General features: G+C 34.4%; 2 protein-coding genes across 6 annotated transcripts in view; both read left to right on the forward strand.

The window, feature by feature from the left end:
• LOC136031481 (kinesin-like protein KIF20B) overlaps positions 1-11,649 on the forward strand; it is a 106,438-nt gene extending 94,789 nt beyond the window's left edge. For all 4 annotated transcript variants that reach the window (XM_065711112.1, XM_065711113.1, XM_065711114.1 and 1 more), the window contains 3 exons: positions 4,127-4,341; positions 7,184-7,311; positions 11,267-11,649. In XM_065711112.1, coding sequence (XP_065567184.1) covers positions 4,127-4,341; positions 7,184-7,311; positions 11,267-11,550 — 627 coding nt within the window. In that variant the 3' untranslated portion in view covers positions 11,551-11,649. The remainder of the gene's footprint in view (positions 1-4,126; positions 4,342-7,183; positions 7,312-11,266) is intronic.
• Positions 11,650-16,554: 4,905 nt separating this feature from the next.
• The window catches only part of LOC136031482 (small ribosomal subunit protein uS5m-like), a 76,226-nt gene continuing 72,699 nt past the window's right edge, over positions 16,555-20,081 (forward strand). The window contains exon 1 of one of the 2 annotated variants that reach the window (XM_065711117.1): positions 16,555-16,669. In XM_065711117.1, the coding sequence (XP_065567189.1) occupies positions 16,654-16,669 (16 nt within the window). In that variant the 5' untranslated portion in view covers positions 16,555-16,653. The remainder of the gene's footprint in view (positions 16,670-20,081) is intronic. The other variant, XM_065711119.1, reaches the window with a different exon arrangement.

Genomic DNA, 20,081 nt, shown 5'->3' on the forward strand with positions numbered 1-20,081 from the left:
TTTTCTGTTCATTTGTTCTGTATTTGTTATGGCCTTAAGACAAAGAACGGTAGGAGTTTTTTTTACCTTATTTCAAATTCTATCACGACTTCGATAAAAAAAAATTTTTTTTTGTAAGTTTATTTCTGATTGAACTAAAGACATAATGGCGTAGTGTTGGTTATATTGCATTGTCGAAACCTAAGACGAGTCGAAATTATCATACGTAATAAAACATTCGCGGATGGCATACGGTAAAACATCTTAATAGTTCAACATCGTTTGATTCAGCTTTACTGCTACTGCTAAGAACTCACCGCAGAATAATGCCGCGTGAGGACAAAACAGCTACGCACGCCCCTCCTCCATCCCAACCTATTCAAAGCCTCAGTATATTACACCCTCCCAGGAAGTTCCCATTTTCCTTAAATTTTTCCTTGCGACATCCTCCCAACCATATTAAGCTCGACCGGCTTTTCGTTTATTCCTAGATGGTTGGCCGAAAAGGGCAATCTTTGGTAAACTGGCATTCAGTCTGTCCCTTTAAACAACCACGTTGTCGATGACCCCAACCATTCTCTGCTGTTAGACGAAACAATTCTAATTAGGAAGTAGAATTAGAATCGAATTAGGCATCAAGCAAATTGTCCGTGAAGCAATTGAAATAAAAAGAAAAATGCAATAATAACACATCCCAAAATAGAGATTTTTACGAGCAGAAGCTCAACCTTTGCACACAACATTAATTATTTAAAAAAGTATTTAATAAAGAATGAATTAAAATCAGAAGCCAATGAATATGAACTTGTTTCCAAAAGGAATACGAGATTAGAAGCACAAGGGGCCAATATTGAAATAAGGAGATTGCTCCAGTTCCAAATTAAGTAGCAGGAATGAAGAACTATCTTTTTCCCTCTTGACTGAAACCAAGATGAGGTGAGGAACCTGAGACTCTTCTTCAAAACTTATTTTATGATTTTGGTTTAAAATTTATTTTACTGATAAGATTTTTGGAGCAAGTCTGTTTTCTTTTATTTATTTGTATTGTATTTAGCCCCTGACAGCTGTTGCTTACGTAGTCGACACACCCGCTTTGGTTGTATTCACTCTCTTCCCAAATTTCCTCGTTATCTTCTCTTTGTGTGTGTGTGTGTAATACAAATGCTGCTTGGAATATATAAGTAATACTTAAAATGGAATAAGTAAAACTAGCATTATAAACATGTCCTCTTTTCCAATTAAAAAATTGTATTTGTTAATAATGATCAACTTGCGTAACTTAAAGCCCTTGTACCGCAGGCTAGGGGGGGGGCTAGTCAACTCAAAAAGCATAGCTATGTGAACTTCGGACTATTTTGGACAAAATGGCTATCTTAAAATTCTGATTGGATACATTTGGGCAGACAAGGGTGTAGGGGGTTTGACTCTAAAAACACTCTTAAAACATTTATAATTCCATACTTAAAATAATGCTAGTTTTACTTATAGTGCTTATTGCTTAATGATATTGAATGGCAATTAAAGAAACTAAATCTGGGTTCATTCTATTTGATGCCTTTTCAAAAGTTAATTGCTTGCCAGGTCTGCTATCATCTGACATTTTATTAGGTTGCCAAATATTATGATGTAAAGGTGAAAAATCTGTACTAATAAGTTCATTATAATTTGGGCTCAAAAAGTTCCTCTCTATTGAGGGCTAATTTTTGGTGTATATTTTTTATTTCGGCTGCTCTGAAAACTTTTAATAGACCTTTAACAGAAGCAATCATGGAGATATTTTCAAACAAAATAAAATGATGTAGGTTGTCCTACATTTGTTGGGCCGAGGCAGAATAAAAATTCTCGGGCCTTTTGCGTGGCTTGTCGATTTTTCGATTTAACAATTGTATTCTAACAACCTTTCTCACGACTTGAAGTGGGTTCTACCAATATAGAGACGATGGCAAGAACAGAGTATCCAGTAAATACCACTCCCCTGCATGGGACTGCTTTTACCCTTCCCATAGTTGTAGATGTTGTGTAGTTTATCTGAGTTTTTAAGAATCTTTTTCGGTTGGTCTCCCAGTTTTGGAAAATAGGGCAAAATTGTAAAATATTTCTTTTTGACTCCCAATTTTGACTGCAATGCTTTCAATTAGAGATTGTGTTGTTTTAGTATCTTTTACTGCTTTTTTAACCTTTTCTCTATAATGATTCCAGTAAATTTATTGGATATCCATCAAACAGTACGTGGTGACAAATTGTAAGTAAAGAGGGACGTGGTTCATTAGTAACCGAAACTCTAAAAAATCGGAATTTTGATACCGATAGATATATCAAAGAATCGGTTTATTACTCTGATGACAAGTATATAAGTTTCATTAAGTTTAGTGTTACACATCAAGGGCTACGAAACTGAGAAAATTTGTGTTTTTTTTTCGATCAAAATTTTGAGATCGCTATTTTCTTCACCATAGTTGAAAGGTCCAATAAAACCCTGTCTTTGGACTTTACATGGCCCCCAATAACACCAGGGGAAAGGTGTTTAAGTTTTAAAATTTGTCCATTGCTTACGCATAGTATTTGCTTTTGGGAAGTATGTATACATTTTTTTTTTTAGGGGGGGGGATTTCCAGTTTGGGTTTTTTCCACAGGAGAATTTTGCAAGGGTGGGGGAGTTTCCAGAGGGAGAATTTTACACTGAGGGAATTTGCCAGAATTCCAATACAAGATTCTTTTTATACCTCTTGCTTTGTCTTTTTTATCTCAATTTAACTCTTGGAGTTGTTAAGGTTAATTGTCCGGGGTAAATTTTCACCGGGATTAAATCGTCTAGAGGATATTTTCGTGGGGAGGGGAATTTCTCCGTGGAGGGGGCCAGATTTCCTAGGATTATTTAAAAAACGATCAGAAATTAAATTTAAAAAATACAAGTTTTTCGAACTGAAAGTAAGGAGTAACATTAACTTAAAACGAACAGAAATTAATATGTATATGTGGGGTCTTACCCTCTTGTCAATACCTCGCTCTTTGCGCTAGAGTTTTAGTTTTGTCCCAATTCTTTAAGAACGATTCCTGAGGCACAAGGGTCGTTTAATCAGAACAATAAGAAGCTTTTTTATAGGTACTAAAAAATCTTAGTGTAAATAGTGAGATGTCGAGGAGGGGTCAATCCCCTTCATATACGTAATAATTTGTGTTTGTTTTAAGTTTTAATGTTGCTTCTTACTTTCAGTTGAAAAACTTGTTTGTTTGTTTTTTATTCAATTACAAAATAGTATGTCCTTTATGCACTCAATTTCTGAGAGGTGTGCTTCACAGCATACCCGTATCGTACAATCAACCAAGGAGATGACCACTCCTTTTTTGCAAAGGGGGGGGGATAAAGAAATATCTATCATATTGTAAGGGTTTTCTAAATTTTGAAAGCTCAAGGCTTGGGGACTTCTTGAAAATTATAACATCTTCATTTAAGCCGCTTAATTTAAGCCCCTGTGCCAATTCAGATAGAGCTGTACGTACGTACATTTCATAGAAATGCGTACATTATAGGCATGAAAGTTACAAGTCGTTGTGTTATTGTTAGTTCGAAGAAGAGGCTGGTGTGGTCTTGGTATGAAGTTTTACAAACGAGATATGTTAAAGTATCAATTGTACGACCAGCATTTGTATTTATACGAAAATACTAATTTTTCCCTTCTAAAGGAAAAAAAACAAAGGGAATGAAAAACAAAAAGAAATTTTAAAGTTAAAAAAAAAATTGTCTGCAAATGCACTAAAGAGTAGGAAACAAACCCTTGCAACCAGAAAAATGTAGAATTTAAAAATAAAAACGAAAGTGTTGGCCAGTCATTAGATATTTATTTCTATTAATGGAAAAATTTCTTTATCATTGCCCTATTCATTTAGGGTCTTAAAAAATGTCGGTTTTTCCATGTAACAGGGAAAAAATTACTTTTCTACTTGCCTACATTTTCATAATTGATACAGAAAATCTGACTGTCTAAATACAATACAATATTCTACTGAGTGTATAATAGAAAAAAATTCTGCTGAAAGAGCCAACTAATAAAGAAATTTTTTCAATTCTTTACCATTTCTGTCTTGTTTTACTTCATTTCGTGTTATTTTTTGTACTTATTCGATTGTATGAATTTATTTTCTCTAGGAACAGCTTCAGGAATCGAAGCACAAAGCAGAGACTAGTGAATCAGACGCTGCACGGCTGAAGAGTCTCGTTTACAAAATCGACAAAAAGATCACATTATCCCCTGAGGAACTCCTCTATTTTCAAGAGGTAACAGAAACCGAGGAAGAAACCGACAATTTTATGAGCATATCCATGCTGCCGAGTGACATCTCTATAAGAGTTACCAAACCGAGGTTCTCATTCTTTTTTTTACTAGATTATTATAGGCACTTTCGTAAAAGATTTTTCTTCTTTTTTTTCGAAAATAGGTAAATTTGGGATTTCGTAAGATCGAACTCCTAGTAATTCATATAAAATTATTTTATGCATAACTATTTTAAGTTACAATGAACTTGGTAATTTTACGAAAGAGTAGTAATTAGTTATATATATATATATATATATATATATATATATATATATATATATATATATATATATATATATATATATATATATATAGCTCTTAATTCGTCTGTTTTGTTGTTTTTTAAGTGCAAAAGGTATGTTTTTCTAGTTCACTGACAAGGTTCTGATATCTTGTTAGAGCATAAACGTTGACTGATGAATAGTCGGAACCAATGAAAAAATTTAAAATTGAAAATAAGTGGAACTACCCATAAGTGGGACTACCAGTAAGTAAACAAAGATTGGAATATTTAAACCGTTCAAACACGTGGAGCATTCAAAATAAGTGTAAAACCACAATACTGTAAATCACAAAAAAATGTGTAGGCGTTTCTCAAATGACGAAATTGCCAAGTTTTAGTTCTAGTTTTGAAAATTTTGCGTTTTGGATTCATCAGCATTTCTCTCCATAATTGCTTCAGTTCTTACAGAAAATTGTATCCATCATAGGAAGGTCTTAAAGGGACTGATTTTACAATTGATCTATTAGTAGGGGAGGAAGAGGAGGATAAGATTGCTCAGAAAATATGGTTCATTCTAAAGGCGGTTTTATTTCTTACCTTTATCTTTTTCTTCTTTATTCTCCGACTAACCAATTTCCTTTTGTCTTTTCTCAGGAATTTTTTGGAAGTTTAGGAAATTTTTGGAAATTGAATTGAGTGTGGGTTTTCTGTCCAATGTATATTTTGTGTTTTTGAATAATTTTTGCATGTAAAGTGAACCGACGAATTTTGAAATGGATTTCATTTTATCGTTATGTACTTTCTTTCTAACTTATTCTTTAATATATTATTTGTAATTTTTTAAAACTTTTTTTCTTCTTTTATGGCTTATTTCTTTTTTTTTCTTTGATCTACATATGGTTCTGTGAAGGAACAGCGTGTGTTTCTACAGAGACTTTTGACAGAACTAGCGGAGATTTTACCAAATTTTAATGTACCACTCAGATTTGCTGAGGTTATATAACAAGTTTTTCGGTAGGCAACCACGATTAAAGGCAGAAAAAAGCCTTGAAACTTGGAGAATAAAAAAAATCACAAAAAAGCTTTTCTTACTATTTTGGATTATGGTATTGGTAACGTGAATATACCCCATTGGGATTGAAGAGGTCTTCTCTCATTCTTTTTCTTTCTTTTTTTACACCCTTCTCTCGAACCACCTAGTGAATGGTTAAATATTTTATTTTTCAAAGATTTAACTTCTAGTGAGAATGTCTTGTGAAAACCTTAACTAACGATTTATATGGACTTTAAAACTCAAGCTCTAATGATCGTAGACTTTTGCAATATTCAATCGTACACGAGGGGTAAAGGGGCCTTCGCGTATGGACGCCTAAATTTTTAATCTCAGTTCTTATATTGATCATGTACTTTACCTTGTTTTACTGATTCTCCCCCCCCCCCCTCTCCCATCTCAAAAAGGAATGCGTGCTAAATCTCCGGGCAGGACTACTAAAAAACATAGCTTAATTGACAGCAATTTTAAATATAATAATAGTATATGACAATATTAATTCTATGACATTAAATAAATTTGGAATCGATGAACATTGAAATAAAAAGTGCGTAACCGATGAAAATTCAAAAATTAAGTGATAAGCTCAAGTATAAAAATGTGTAACATATTCATATGTAGTTTACATGTCTGAGGAGGGTAGAGGATGAAAGAGTATGGGTAACTTACAAAAATGGGAACTGCCGCTAGTGTCGACAAAAAAAAATCAACGTGATCTAACGTTTGGTGACAATTGGCTTTTTCTTTTTTTTTTTTTTTTTTTTTTGGTGTATTAATGAGAATAATTATTTATTGTGTGTAATTGGTAAAAATTAGTGTAGTAATAAGCGTCTGATCTCAGTTTCTGACAGAAAACGATTACAACGACTGAAGAAATGCCAAGCTAAGCCAAAAGCTAGATGGCGTTGATTTTCCTGCCGACACTAGTGCCAGTTTCCACTCATGAGTTACCCACACCCTTTGAGCGGAGGGGGATCAGAGCTAGTAAACCCCTTTGAAACGACTATTTAAGCGTGTACAATTTGTTTTGGTTCTAATTCACTATTCCGAAAAAAAAAACAGATTAGGTGCTCTAATGATTTGATCTAGTTATATGCAGTTAAAGTTAAAATTTGAAGCAATCCCACCTGATCCCCCTAAATATTCTCTTAGTGTTTCAACTTAGTACCTCTTAACATATTGCAGATATATCTTTTTGACAACGTGGATGCAAGCTGTGTCTTCTGGTTTTTAGCACCATGTATTCCATATATGATCAATTAATTATGACTAAATCTTTTTTTTATTTTTCTTGTCTAAAAACATTTTATTTGAAGGAATTGAAAAAAAAATCTTTAACTTGTTTTATGCAGTTAACGTTAAAATTTGTCACTTTTGATCAAAATAGCAGATAGATGATGTTCCACGTTCGTAACATCTGAAACCTTCAGTCTACAAATCGTAATACCAACCGATATTGTTCTTTACTTCTAATTGGAAGCTTTTTTCAATTAAGTTATTACAGCTTGGAGGTTTTCGGTGTCAGATTTACTTTATAATCGTTTCTTTATTATTTAAACCTCCAATAAAGTCTGGAATTTTGATAAAATATCTGAAATTCTTTCACTTCTACAGCCCTGCTCGTGATTCCTCCAAGAGTGGCAGCAAACCCTCTCGTGGTGATGAAGGAAAACGCGGTAGACGAACTAAGACACCAACCCGAAAAGCAATTGAAGCAGATGATGAACTCATACCTCCCACTGGTTAGTTATCTTGTTAATGTACGTAGGAATATAAAAAGATATAAAGCCAGATTGGCTTATCATAATAAAGCTGTAGATTAAAACTTTGAAAAGAGAGCGTGTGAAAAACCTGGCAAATCAAACAGCTCGTGGTAACGAACGGTAGTAAGGAGCGACCCGGCTCAATAGTAACCGAAACTCTAAAAAACGGAATTTTGGTACCAATAGTTACATCAGAAGAATCGCATTTTAATGGTCATTTGAAATATATAAGTTTCATATTTAATCTTGAGGAGGAGTTGAGTTGAGGAGAGCTGTTCCCTCCTCAACGCTTTGCTCTTTACGCTAAAGCGTTTTACTGTTTTAAAAAGTAGAGTTGAGAGAAAGAGTCAAACTTTAGCGTAAAGAGCCTGGCGTTGAGGAGGGAACAGCCCCTTTCATATATGGATTAATTTCTGTTCGTTTTAAGTTTTAATGTTGCTGCTTACTTTCAGTTAAAAAAAACTAGTTTTTTTTTTAATTTAATCAAAACGTTGAAACGAAAGTTTTGCCTGTATGCAGCACGGAATCCTCAGCGTTGAGAAAGTAAGAATTTGAAACACATTTAAAAAAGAAAAAGAAGAATTTGTCTGTGATTTTAGATTTTATTTTCATTTTTAATTTGTTTTCTTTTAATAATACTTTGTTATACTTAATACGGTATTTTTTTTATAAGGTAATGCGTTCTTTGGAAATATTTCTAACGTTCCGAATTGTTCCAGAATAAATATTTTCTTACCAACCCGGCTACCCAGATGTACTGTACAAAAATATGTTTTCAGGCTAAAGACGGTCTCGTGTTTATTCAAAAAATCCGTATTTCAAGCCAGTTAAACGCTCTTTTTGAGCGTTTTTTAAGGTTAGCTGTTAAACTTGAACGTTTTCTCATTTTCTTGGATTGTTTTTTTTTAAGACTTGTGGACTTACTAGTTCATTTAATATGCTACTTGATAGTTTGACAAGCAAGTTATCTTTATTCGTTGTCAATGTTTTAGAATTTAAAATAATTTGCCAAGAATACTCAACCTTTTCTGCGAAAAAGCCAGCTTATCATTTGTTCGAATACGCCCTTAAAACGCTTAGAATTGTTCAACGGGTCCTTAAAAACAGCCTTAAACTAGAAAACTTGTGATTGTTCCTACCTTTTTGTATGTAATTTTTTCAAAATAAATGTTCTTTGAAATTTCGTCTTATTTTCTAAAAAATTAAAGCGTCACATTTCTTTAATGTCATTCTAGTTATCCGATTTTTAAATCGAAACTTCAGTTTCTCCAGAGTTTTATGTGGCTGTCAAACTTAAGAGTTTTATTTACTTGTCCAACTTATAATCGTCAAATTATCTTTCTAGCTGATTTCGGGCCCACCCCCCTCCTCTACCCTGAAATCACCCTTTAGTTTCTAGGCACTTCTTATTCAAGGCTGCTCAAAATTATTCGTGAACAAACTATTATCATTTGGTCCCCTAAATGTTTTGTTGCTCCCCCGCAAAAAAACTGGTATCTCTGGTATGAAGCTGATTGTAGATTTCATTTTGTAAATATTCGTTCGCGAAGTAAAAATATTAACTTCTAAATAGTCAAAAACAAAAATTTAAACTTTTTAGAAATGGTAATGTTGACGGGAATAATACTCGGTTGGCAACAGTGCTAACGAGAACACTCAAGACTAAAGAGTATAACTAAGATAAGAAATTCAAGCCCGCAAATATGTTAAACTGACAAGATTGCCAAATCGGTTGCCTATGGGGGTTTTTATTTTCTCTCTTTTTCATGGAGTTTAATAGAGCCATATTGAATTGTATTTGACAGGGGAACTTAATCAGCGGTGGTCTTCTATGACATTTTTGTTCTCTATTGAGAACACAATTGAAAAGGTATGTGCAGTAAGTCGAAATGTGTTATATTATGCTGTTAGAAAAGCAGAAACATTGAATAGAAATAGAAAGGGTATGTGCAGAAAGTCGAAATGTGTTATATTATGCTGTTAGAAAAGCAGAAACATTGAATAGAAATAGAAAGGGTATGTGCAGAAAGTCGAAATGTGTTATATTATGCTGTTAGAAAAGCAGAAACATTGAATAGAAATAGAAAGGGTATGTGCAGAAAGTCGAAATGTGTTATATTATACTGTTAGAATGTATAGGAAAGCAGAAAAAGCGGATAAACTGGAAAAAACGCCAATCAGGTTTTATTTTATTTTCTCTCTCTTATTAGTTAAAAGTTGTTTGTACAAATAAAAAAAATTGAACCTATTAGACAAAGCAAAGACAATTCTTGATATGAAAAGCGTGTGTTCACAACTGCCTATGCAAGCGAGAAAACACAATTTAACCTATTTTGAAAAAAAGCCCTTCAAGTATTTTGATTACCAATTAAAATACAAAAGAACTTTTCCAGTGTTATATTTCTGCATGATTTGAGGAGAGAAAAATTCATCAGAAATATTCGGATATATAGAAGTATTATTCTATATATTGTATATATCTATATATTCTATACCCAGGGCCGGATTTGAAGCTTTAACGCTACTTGGCCCGAGCTTTTTTGCCGCTCCGTTTTTTTGAGATTTTTGGGGAAATACCCGAAAATTCTGAGATAGTGGAACCACTGAACACAACAGAACGGATGAGCCAAAAATGATGAAAGAGGGAGTTGTGGTCACGGAATTCACGGAAAAGTGGCCACGGAATTCCTATGTTGTTTTAAATCATTTTTCTGAGAATAGGCAGTGCCACGACGGAGTGCACCTGGCACCTGGACGATAAATAACATCAGTCCCGTTTTTGCTAAGAAAAAATCACTCAGTGTTGATTTGTTGCGCCCCCTGGTATTTTGCGCCCCTAGACCGGGCCTAGTGTGTCTATTGGTAAATCCAGGCCTGTTTATACATATATATATAATATATCATCTCTACAAAGAGTGTATATCCTATGTATAGAATAGGGTTGGACGCATACGGAGGGCATCGGGGTCAAACCTTACTCTTGAATTTCTAACTTATCTGGAATTTCTGGGCACTTCTAATAGATGAACACTTTCATTTATTTGTTTTTTTTTCTAGAGAAATTGCCTACGCATTTTTTTTTTTTTTTTTTTTTTTTTTTTTTTTTTTTTTTTTTTTTTGGTACCCGACTGACTGACCGTACCTCAAAAAGTAGACTGTATGAAAAACATGGCTCTATCACGCTTTCTAGGGCTATAATGAGAGAAAAGTTAAGATGGCTAGGGCACGTTCTGCGGATGAAGGATGACAGATTGCCGAAGATAGTCCGTTTCGGCCAACCGTCTAGGAAGCAGGATGTATCTGGTTGGGGTGGGAGGGTGTCATAAAGAAATATTTAAGGGAAATAGGAACTTCCTGGGAGGGTTTAAAGAAAGAGGCTTTGAATAGGTTGGATTGAGCAGGAGCTTGCGTAGCTGTATTGACCTCAGGCGGTTTGGAACTGCAAAGAGTTGTTAGTAGTAGTAGTATTAGTCTGGTTCAAATTATGGATAAATTCGTTTCTTGTCATTGGCCGCCCCTTAAAAAAAAAAAAAAAAAAACTTGTGTGCATATCTGTACGGACATGATCATTTAAAATGTTTTTGGTCCCGCCTTAACATGCTCAGTTTTTTAGGCGGGTTTGCAAAGTAGTGAATATGAACCTTTTTTCGTTTTTAAATGAGAAGATTGGAACTTAAAGGATAGAAAGGGCTGATATTGAGAGTCTAGAAGCTATTGTTTCTTTCTTTCTTTTTTAGGATTATCAAGGACCTTGTTAGATTATTGACGGTGACAAGCTTAAGAGGTTTGTTTTGACTCAGCAAAAAGTTAGTAGCTTACTAACTAACTAAACGTAAAAAGTTGAACATTGATAATTGAGATAGGTTAAATAAAAAAAAATAAATGATAATAATGAAGGCTAAACCTAAACTAATCTAGATTTTGTCGTTTCTAGTAAGACGTTTAAGACCAAGAAAAAAAAATGAAGAGGATGTTTCTAAAGTGGAAGCTAGTGAAGAAACGAAAGAAAATCAAGGCGATTCTACTATCGGAACAAGTGAATTCCCAGTTTCACCAACCCCAACCAAGAAACCCCTGGGTCAGGTCCCTAAGTCATCAAAGAAGCTATTCACCGCATCGTATGACCCTTTAGATTGTTCCCCAGTCTCTTCTGTCGCTGAAGAGCCGGCACACCGTCTAGTTGAGAAGAAACTGACTCGAAAAGCTTCTAAAAAGTGATTGTGATACACATGTGACTTCGTGCCAAAAGTAACTTTTATTGTTGTTGCATTGTTTAATTGAATCTGAATGCGTGGAATAAAATATGATAATATGTGACATTATTTTCTAATCTCTCGTCAGGAAATTCAGAGGCTAATTTCGTTGTTAAGTCCATTAATCAACTGGTAGAGAAAATTTAAAGACAAGAATCATTATTTGTTTTGCTTTAAAATTGCTTATTGCCTGATGAGAAAAATTATTCAAAGTCTGGAGTCTTTATACTTATCCAGTATCAAATAAGTCAATGTAATACATACAAGTAAAATCTATACGTATAAGTCAATGTAACACGTATAAATAAAATCTATACGTATAAGTCAATGTAACACGTATAAATAAAATCTATACGTATAAGTCAATGTAACACGTATAAATAAAATCTCAGTATGTATTTCAATGCGTGTGCCCTGTATGCAATACTACACTGTTTATCCGAACGTCAAGAAATCTCAAGAAGCTGTTAAGTTCTTAAGTTCTTGAAGTTAAGTTAAGTTCTTAGTTGTTAAGTTCTTGCAAAGATTTTAGGATTAAATACCAAAAGGCTCTCTTAATACTCTTTCTGTTGACTGGAATTTGAGATTCTGAACACAAATACTTTACAGTTACTTGTGTTCACATTATTCCCATTCTCTGGATATTGATTATTCAAAACACTCGATGTGTAAATTAATAATCCTGACCTAACTTTTGAAATATATTTAAATCTGAAATACGATTGTTTTTCTACATGTGAGAAAAATTTTTCAGGGGGAATTTTCCGCAGCGGGAGATTTTCCGTGGATGATTTTTCCAAAGGGGAGGGGAGGGGAGGGGGATTCGGAGTTGAAATTGCCTAAGGGGTGAATTTTCAAATACTTTTAAATTTTAAAAATACGATCGTTATTAAATCTCGGGGGGGGGGTTGAAAGAAAGGAATTTTCCTTTCTTTAGAGATTGCAGCCACGCGCGACAGGTAAGCTAGAACAAATATAATATAGAAAATGCCTAACTTACGGCATAAAGTTCAAAGAAAATACCAATTTTCCGCAAGATTGTGTATATTGACGTGAAAAACTTAAAAACTAGACCAAGGTCAAAGTCTTCAGTGTGTTGCGAGAGCAAGACTTGGGTTTTGTCCCTTTTTTTTTTTTCCTATGCCGCTGATCTCAGCTTATTCCTGGAAACTGGTAAGGGTCTAACCTGTGCGGTTTTTACGGAAAGTGTGGACCTCAGGCTGGATTGATGAATACGACATTATATTTTGGAATGCTCTGCAGAAGTCTTGCCTGGGGCCAAAAGGATGATTTTTGCTTGTCCACGAGTTTCTGCTTTCGAGGGGAAAGCTCTGTTCTAGCAGGCAGGCACCACTTTTAAATTGAAAATGGACTAAAAACTATAAGTGTTAAATAAATCCGGCAGTTACCCGGCCCCACAGCCAATATATCTTCTTTGAGTGATAAATAGAAAAATTGAGAGAAGCAAAAATGTGGCATTTCCCCACGGGTCCGAAAGTGCTGCCATCTATTGTTTCTACCCATTTCTGTTCGTAATTTCAGCTGAGTTTATCATTCGGTTTTTCGGACTTAGGATTGCGGTAGAGAAATGGTATTAGATGTACCTAATAAACTTTAAAAGTTCTCTCATTGCTAAAGAAATTGGAGCTTATCCTTTGCTCCTTTCTAAGTGGTGACGTTAGAAAGTTGGCCTACGGCAAAAAAATCAACTTTTGAACTAAGACAGATATAATTTTATTTTTTCAACGGCAATCGATAGCTCTTGATGAGCTGATCAAATTATATGATATCCATTTTTTGGTTCACAAATTCCTTCATGAGGTATACCAGTTTGAAAGTTGCAAGGGGTTGACAACCTCAGTAGTAAGGTACACTCTGAAACGAAATCTAGGCCGATACAAATTGTGAGACATATAGAGGACTTGTAAGCAACAGTCGGCTGTTAGGTAATAATCACCTTCGACAATAAGGGGTTGGCAGTTTTTGCTTGTCGGTGTATCTATTATTTGTTTCCAGTGTATTTGATGGTAAAGCCAATTTGGTTCCAATGGTAAGACATGTAGGGGACTTGTAAGTAATGATCTGCTGTTAGGCTACAGTCAACTTCAACGATGGGGGGTTTGCAACTATGCTAGTTGGTGTACCCATTTATTTGTTTCCGGTGAACTTGATGTCTGTCACAGGAGAGGGACTTGTAAGTAAGAATCTGTTCGCTCTGGGCTAGGTATTTGTGCAAATTGGTGCACATTGTATTCAATCTCTTTATATCTGACACAAGTAAGCGTTTACGCAACGGGTACAAACGATAACGTAAAACAATGAGGTAGTTTCGTAATAATTAGTGTCACCTATGGTATTTTAATCCTGAAAAGTTACAGATAGCTTTATAATACCAACTAGGTTATATTAGATATCGTTCCAAGTTTTTATCCGTCACGATGTCTACGATTGAAAGGATAAAGTTCAACTGGCTGCAAAGTCAATTTAGTCCTTTGTTTCGATGTTATTTTGTAGTTGTATTTTTTTTCAACGTTGAGGAATAGCTCTTGGTCATGTGATAACTGATTGCGCTCTTGTTTGAACATACCGTTTTAAAAACTCCGATAGGCTGACAACTTTATCATTGAACTGATAGTGAAGAAACAAGCACAAACGAGAATATAAAACAATGAGATACTTTCGTAATAATTAATGGAATGTCAGCTATGGTATTTTGATCCTGAAAAGTTAGGGATAGCTTTACAATACCAACTAGATTATATAAGATATTGTTCCGAGTTTTCATCTGTCACGAGGTCTACGATTGAAAAGGATAAAGTTCAACTGGCTGCAAAGTCAATTTAGTCCCTTCTTTCGGTAATATTTTGTTGTTGTTTTTTCAACGCCGAGGAATAGCCTTTGATCATGTGATTAATGATCGATAGCGAAGAAACAAGACCAAAGTGTTGCTCTCGCAACACTTTTGACGGCGAAGCCGGACAAAGGTTGCCGCAACACTTCACGTTTCCCGGGCAACGTAGGTCTAGTTTTCATTTTAGTCTTCTTCATCTTCTGACTGTGCAACCCAAGAAGGAACCCATTAGAATCTTGTAGATTTTTGGCTGATGTTATTTCAAAAATGGGCAGTGGCAAAGGTTAAGGTTGAGTGAGAACAGAGGTAGAGCAGGAGCAGTGTTGGCATCACCCGTGTTGGTACTGCAGTTATCTGTTAGTATTAGCAGTAAAACTCAGTGCTTATACAGTATAGCGAAGGTTTATTGAAGCTTTGAACGATTGGAGGTAGAGCAGGAGCAGTGTTGGCCGGAGGTGGATTGATGCTGCAGTGAGTTGTTTGTTATAGCAGCAGTATTCCGAGCTCATATAAAACGGGGAGGTTAGGGTTGAGTGAGGCTTCGAATAGAAAAAGATAGAGCAAAAGCCGTGTTGGCCTCAGCCGTGTTGGTGCTGCAGTTGTATTTAGAACTTACACAGTATGGCGGATGTTGAGCTTGAGTGAAGATTTGAACAGATAAAGCTAGAACATGAGCAGTGTTGGCTTCAAGCGGGATTGTGCTGCAGTAAGTTTTAATTGTAGCAGTAGCATTCTGAACTCATATGGTGGAAATTAGGATTGACTGAGGGTTTGAACAGATAGAGCACGAGCTGTATCAGCATCTGGCAGGCTGTTGCTGCAGTGAGCTTTTAAGAGATAAAACCAATCATTTATTTATTCATTTGATGATTATAATTTGCTTTTACTCACTTGACTCATCTTTTAGTCTTTTTTTTCGATTTAATGAAAAATACTCTCGAAAACATTCTCAAAATTCAGGTGCAATAGTAAGGACAAACGTGTCTATAAAATTTTTGCTTACAGAGTAGATTCTAGGTGGAAGAGGCGTGTACGCGTTGGCCTTAGGTGGTTTACTGATGCATTAAGCTTTTAGTTCCTGTAGCAACAACTGGTTAGTGTCCTACGCAAAAAAGAAGGCAGAATTCAAATCTTTTAATTTCCCTCACTTTCTATTTTGTGAACTTGGCCACAGATTTCCCAAGATGAGAGGAATTTTATGTTTAAATAGAATTTCAGTGTCGATGATAGGGTAACAGTAAATGGTCAGAATATAGAGAATCTAGCAATTTCGATAAGCTTACTACTTTTTTTAAAACATAATATTTTCTTAGTCTTAATATCAATTTTGCGTAACAGCTAACCTTGCTTTACTTATTCAAGCTAAAAAGCGAATTTTTAGGCTAAGACACAAGCTTGAAAAAAGAGTCCAGATTCTTGGCCACATTTTGTCACTAACGCAAGTGGCACATTTAGGAGGGGCGAGAATGAGGTATTCCGTCTTCATGGAAACAACCTCAGAATGGGCGTCAAACTGATTTTTTTTTTTACCTAAAAATAAACTATACTTTATTTACTTATCTTTTGGTAGTGATGATGGGGAGAGAGGGACTAACATTGACTCTGGGTGTTGGTTTACCTCTCACTAGTACTGTGTTTTATAGCTTTTATGATAGAATACATAGCAATAACTAGCTTGAATCTGTCTTCTATTCTCTTTTCTATATTTGCACTAAATTTACCCCACAAATACAGTTCGATAGCCTATGAAAACTTTAAAATAGAGCCTTCACTCGCATAAACTTCGGTCTCTATTGTTTTAACAAAGATTCTGACCTTATTTAAACCTGAATGTAATTATGAAGCATTGAGTGTGATTTCCTTCTACCGAGCAGAGGGAGGTAAGTCAGCTGGCCATTTCGAAATGGAGGCCATTTCGACTACTAACGCATAAATTAAATTTAGAAAATTCTATGGGTAACTTGCAATTAGAGTTTTTGTCTGGTTGTCCTCCGAAAGGATAAGTGATAATTTGTCATTCTTGGCTCACTTTGAAGTTTTTGTTTCCGGGAATTTAGCACACTTTCGGCATTTTTTAAAATTTATCACCTCAACCGTATCAGCACAATAATGAACATTAAAGGCAAAGGATTTCGAATTTTTAGGTCGTTTGTTGGTAGACAGAGCCAAACACTAATAGAATAATAAACACATGAGACGAAGCAATGAATATTTCTAATGTCCTTTGTACAAGGTTAAAGGAGCTTATTTTGAAAATGGAGGTGTAAACCAAGAATTGTGGCTGTTGAAAAGGAAAGATGTTGAGAAAACAATCTTACTTCATAATATGCTATGCAGGAAAATTGTAGCCTAGTTCAAGAATTTTGAAAGCGATTCCTCTCTGATTTACCCCAAAACCTTCTTAATGTATAAATATATAGCCCAAATTATAAATTTCCCATGGGTTTTTCCTTTTCTTGATTTTGTAAGTGTTGAATCAATATATGGGTACATAGGTATAGGTGCATATTGAAGGTAAAGTTTAGTGGAATAACTTTCAAAATTTAGTATTCATAAATTTTCAGGGTAAAATTCTAGTTTGGTGACTTCTTGCTATCTTGAAAAGGGGTTAAGTTAGGAAAATGAAACTTTCAGCAATGGGTCTACAGCCTAAATTATGTCCTGGGAAGGTATTTTGAAGTACCTAGCTCCACTCTCTCCCTCTAGAGGATCCTAACCTTTAAAAATATGTGTGTTATATGAAACCTTGCAAAATAGATCTTTTGCTTGAATAAAGTACAACAAAATTGTTTTCAGCTTCACAACTTTGCTCAATCCCAATTTATAAGGTTTTAAAGATATGCAAATACATTTCCTAAATTTTGAAAAAAAAACATTGACATGGCTTAAAATTCTACTCAAATAACAGGAATTACATTTTCAGAACTAAAGCCAGAGAAAAAGCAACTGGTAAATGAGAATTAAGGTAAACTGTTGTTTTGTCCAAATTTCATAAGGTATAGACTTGTCATGTAGGCAAACCTCAGGGCCCTCTAGAGCAAGAAGGAGTGGAGGTGAGTACTTTAAATACCCTCCTGGGATATACTTTAGCCTGTAGACCCATCCCCAAAAATTTTCATTTTTCTAACCTAATCCCTTTCCAAGATAGCAAGAAGCCACTAAACTAGGATTTTACCATTTTTCAGAATAGCCTATTATGAAGCTAGGACATTTTTTCCATTATGGTGTCCTCTAATAGCCTAAATTCTAAGCTTATACCAAACTGAAATATAGTGTATTTTTGTATTTAAAATTTTGCTAGCCTATTGGGTAAAATTCTAGTTTTGGAGCTTTTTGCAGGCTTGGAAAGTAGACTAGTTGAGTTAAGAAAATAAAACTTACAGGATTAGATAAACAGCATAATTCATGGGTATGATTTTGGATTGTTCTCTTCCTCCAAAAGGAAATACTATAAAACCCTGAGCTGCTTTTAAAAATTATTGCCTAAAATACTTGGGTAAATAATAAATATTTCACATAAATAACCTACATACAAAGGGAATGTACCACTCAAGGCCTTTTGATGCTGTTTTCAAATACAGTAGTGATTTTTGGCACAAATTTAATTCTAACCTAACCTTTCTCCTTACCCAAATAAGGAATTTGGTGGCACTTTTTTTTTTAAAACTTTATTTAACCAATACAAATTTACCTGCCAGAATTTTGAAAACTACTTGAAACAATCATAAATACTTACTTATCTCATTCCTAAGAGTGTATTACTTCACCAAAGCCCCTCTGTCCCAATGTATAAATGAAGGGTAAAATACCCAGTAGTTAGACAGCTAGTCATCACATGGACAGTTAAATTGCTATAAAATCTCTATTATAAAATCTAGGAAGTTGATTGTATTATCATTAAATTTGTCTGAATTTTGTTTGAAACTATGCAATGAATATGTAATTATGTGATTGTAATTATGCAATTATGCTTGAATATTTTAAAAGTATTCGTCACTTACTATTTCAAATACACCAATAGAGTAGAGCATAATCACATACCCATTCTTTAAGTTTAATCCTTAAATTTTGAAAATGCTGCTAAATCCTGGACATCAAATCTTAAAGTGAGAACAAACAAGCCCAGTTTGTTCTACCTTTAAGATCTAATGTCTGAGATTGGGTAGTATTTTCCAAGTCTAGGTTCAAGCTTATCTGAATCATTGGCAGACTCTTTTGTGTGTTTATCCAATCTAAGACAAAAGAATAAAAATAATCTAATCTAAAAGAATTCAATCCAAAGACAAAAGAATGTTGTGAAAAAGAATAAAAGGGTTTTCACATCAACAATGTTGATTTTAATGGCAAACACATGCCAGTTGTGAAAGGCTAATGAATAGGAAAGCTGGCTTATAAGCCAGGCTATTGAAAATGATAAGATTATACTGGCAAGTCTGAAATAATGACTTAAAAAGTAAGATATTTGAAATGTTATTAATTTTCCATTATTATTATGAATTTTTTTTATGTGAACCAGTGTTAAGAACTAGCCTGAGCCATTGCATTGCAAGGTTTTCAAAAATGATACTCGTTTCTTGAAGAAACTAATCATAAAATGAAGAAAACAGTCAAAGTTATAACTTCTAGTTAAAGTTGTAAGAGTAATAATTTGAATCTATTGGCAAAGACTACTAGCCTAAAAACAGTTTCCACTTGTAGACTAGATATGTTATCCTAATTTAGTTGATTCTTGTTTTCTCACAAATAACAGTCTGGTAGCTTTTACTGGTTGGAAATAATAGAATATTCTATGGAAAGCAAAGCTGCTTATGCTTTTCAGCAAAGCAAAAAAAAAAAAAAAAAAAAAGCCTGAAGTGTATTTGAAAAGGCTAGGATGTAATGGTGACATTTGTATATGTTTTAATGTTGAAAAAAAGTTTTCTAGATTCTAATCAGCCACTCTTAGCTAGGCCAATTTCAACCATTGCACAATTCTTTCTATCTAAAAATAAATAGGGTGAACTAGGGTAAGTCTGACCCCTTAACAAGTTTTTTTCAGCTTAATTTGGTTCCAAAGTTGTTTTCATGGTGCTGGCACAATAAAAACTATTTGGTGTTGCTCTTGGTCACACTAGTAATATTCTTCATAATCCAGAAAGTTCGCTAGTTCTATTGTTTCCATGAGTTGCTGCACCAAAGTAACCCATCTCAGGAAAGTCAAACTTACCCCAAGTCTATGGTAAATCTGACACCCCCAGGTAAATCCTATGTATACAGAGATAAAAATATGTCACCCTAAGAAATGATTGAGGATTCTTCTATGTATTACGTAAAAATAAACTAGTTTTTTTAACTGAAAGTAAAGAGCGACTTTAAAACTTAAAATAAACAGAAATTACTCTGTATATGAAATGGGTTGTCCCCTCTGCAATCCTTTGCTCTTTACACTAAAGTTTGACTCTTTGCCACAATTCTACTTTTTAAAACAATTAAAAGCTTTTATTTAAAAGTTTTGGTTACTATTGAGTCGGGTCGCTCCTTACTCCAGTTCGTTACCATGAACTGTTTGATAGAAAAACCATACAAAACAAAATCTCTTGTTAATAGTTTGTATGTGCCACAGTGGAACATAAGTTTTCTGCTTACCATGGGGTAACTCTGACAGT

This window comes from Artemia franciscana, chromosome 9 (assembly GCF_032884065.1).
Source record: "Artemia franciscana chromosome 9, ASM3288406v1, whole genome shotgun sequence".
NCBI classification, from domain to species: Eukaryota; Metazoa; Arthropoda; class Branchiopoda; order Anostraca; family Artemiidae; genus Artemia; species Artemia franciscana.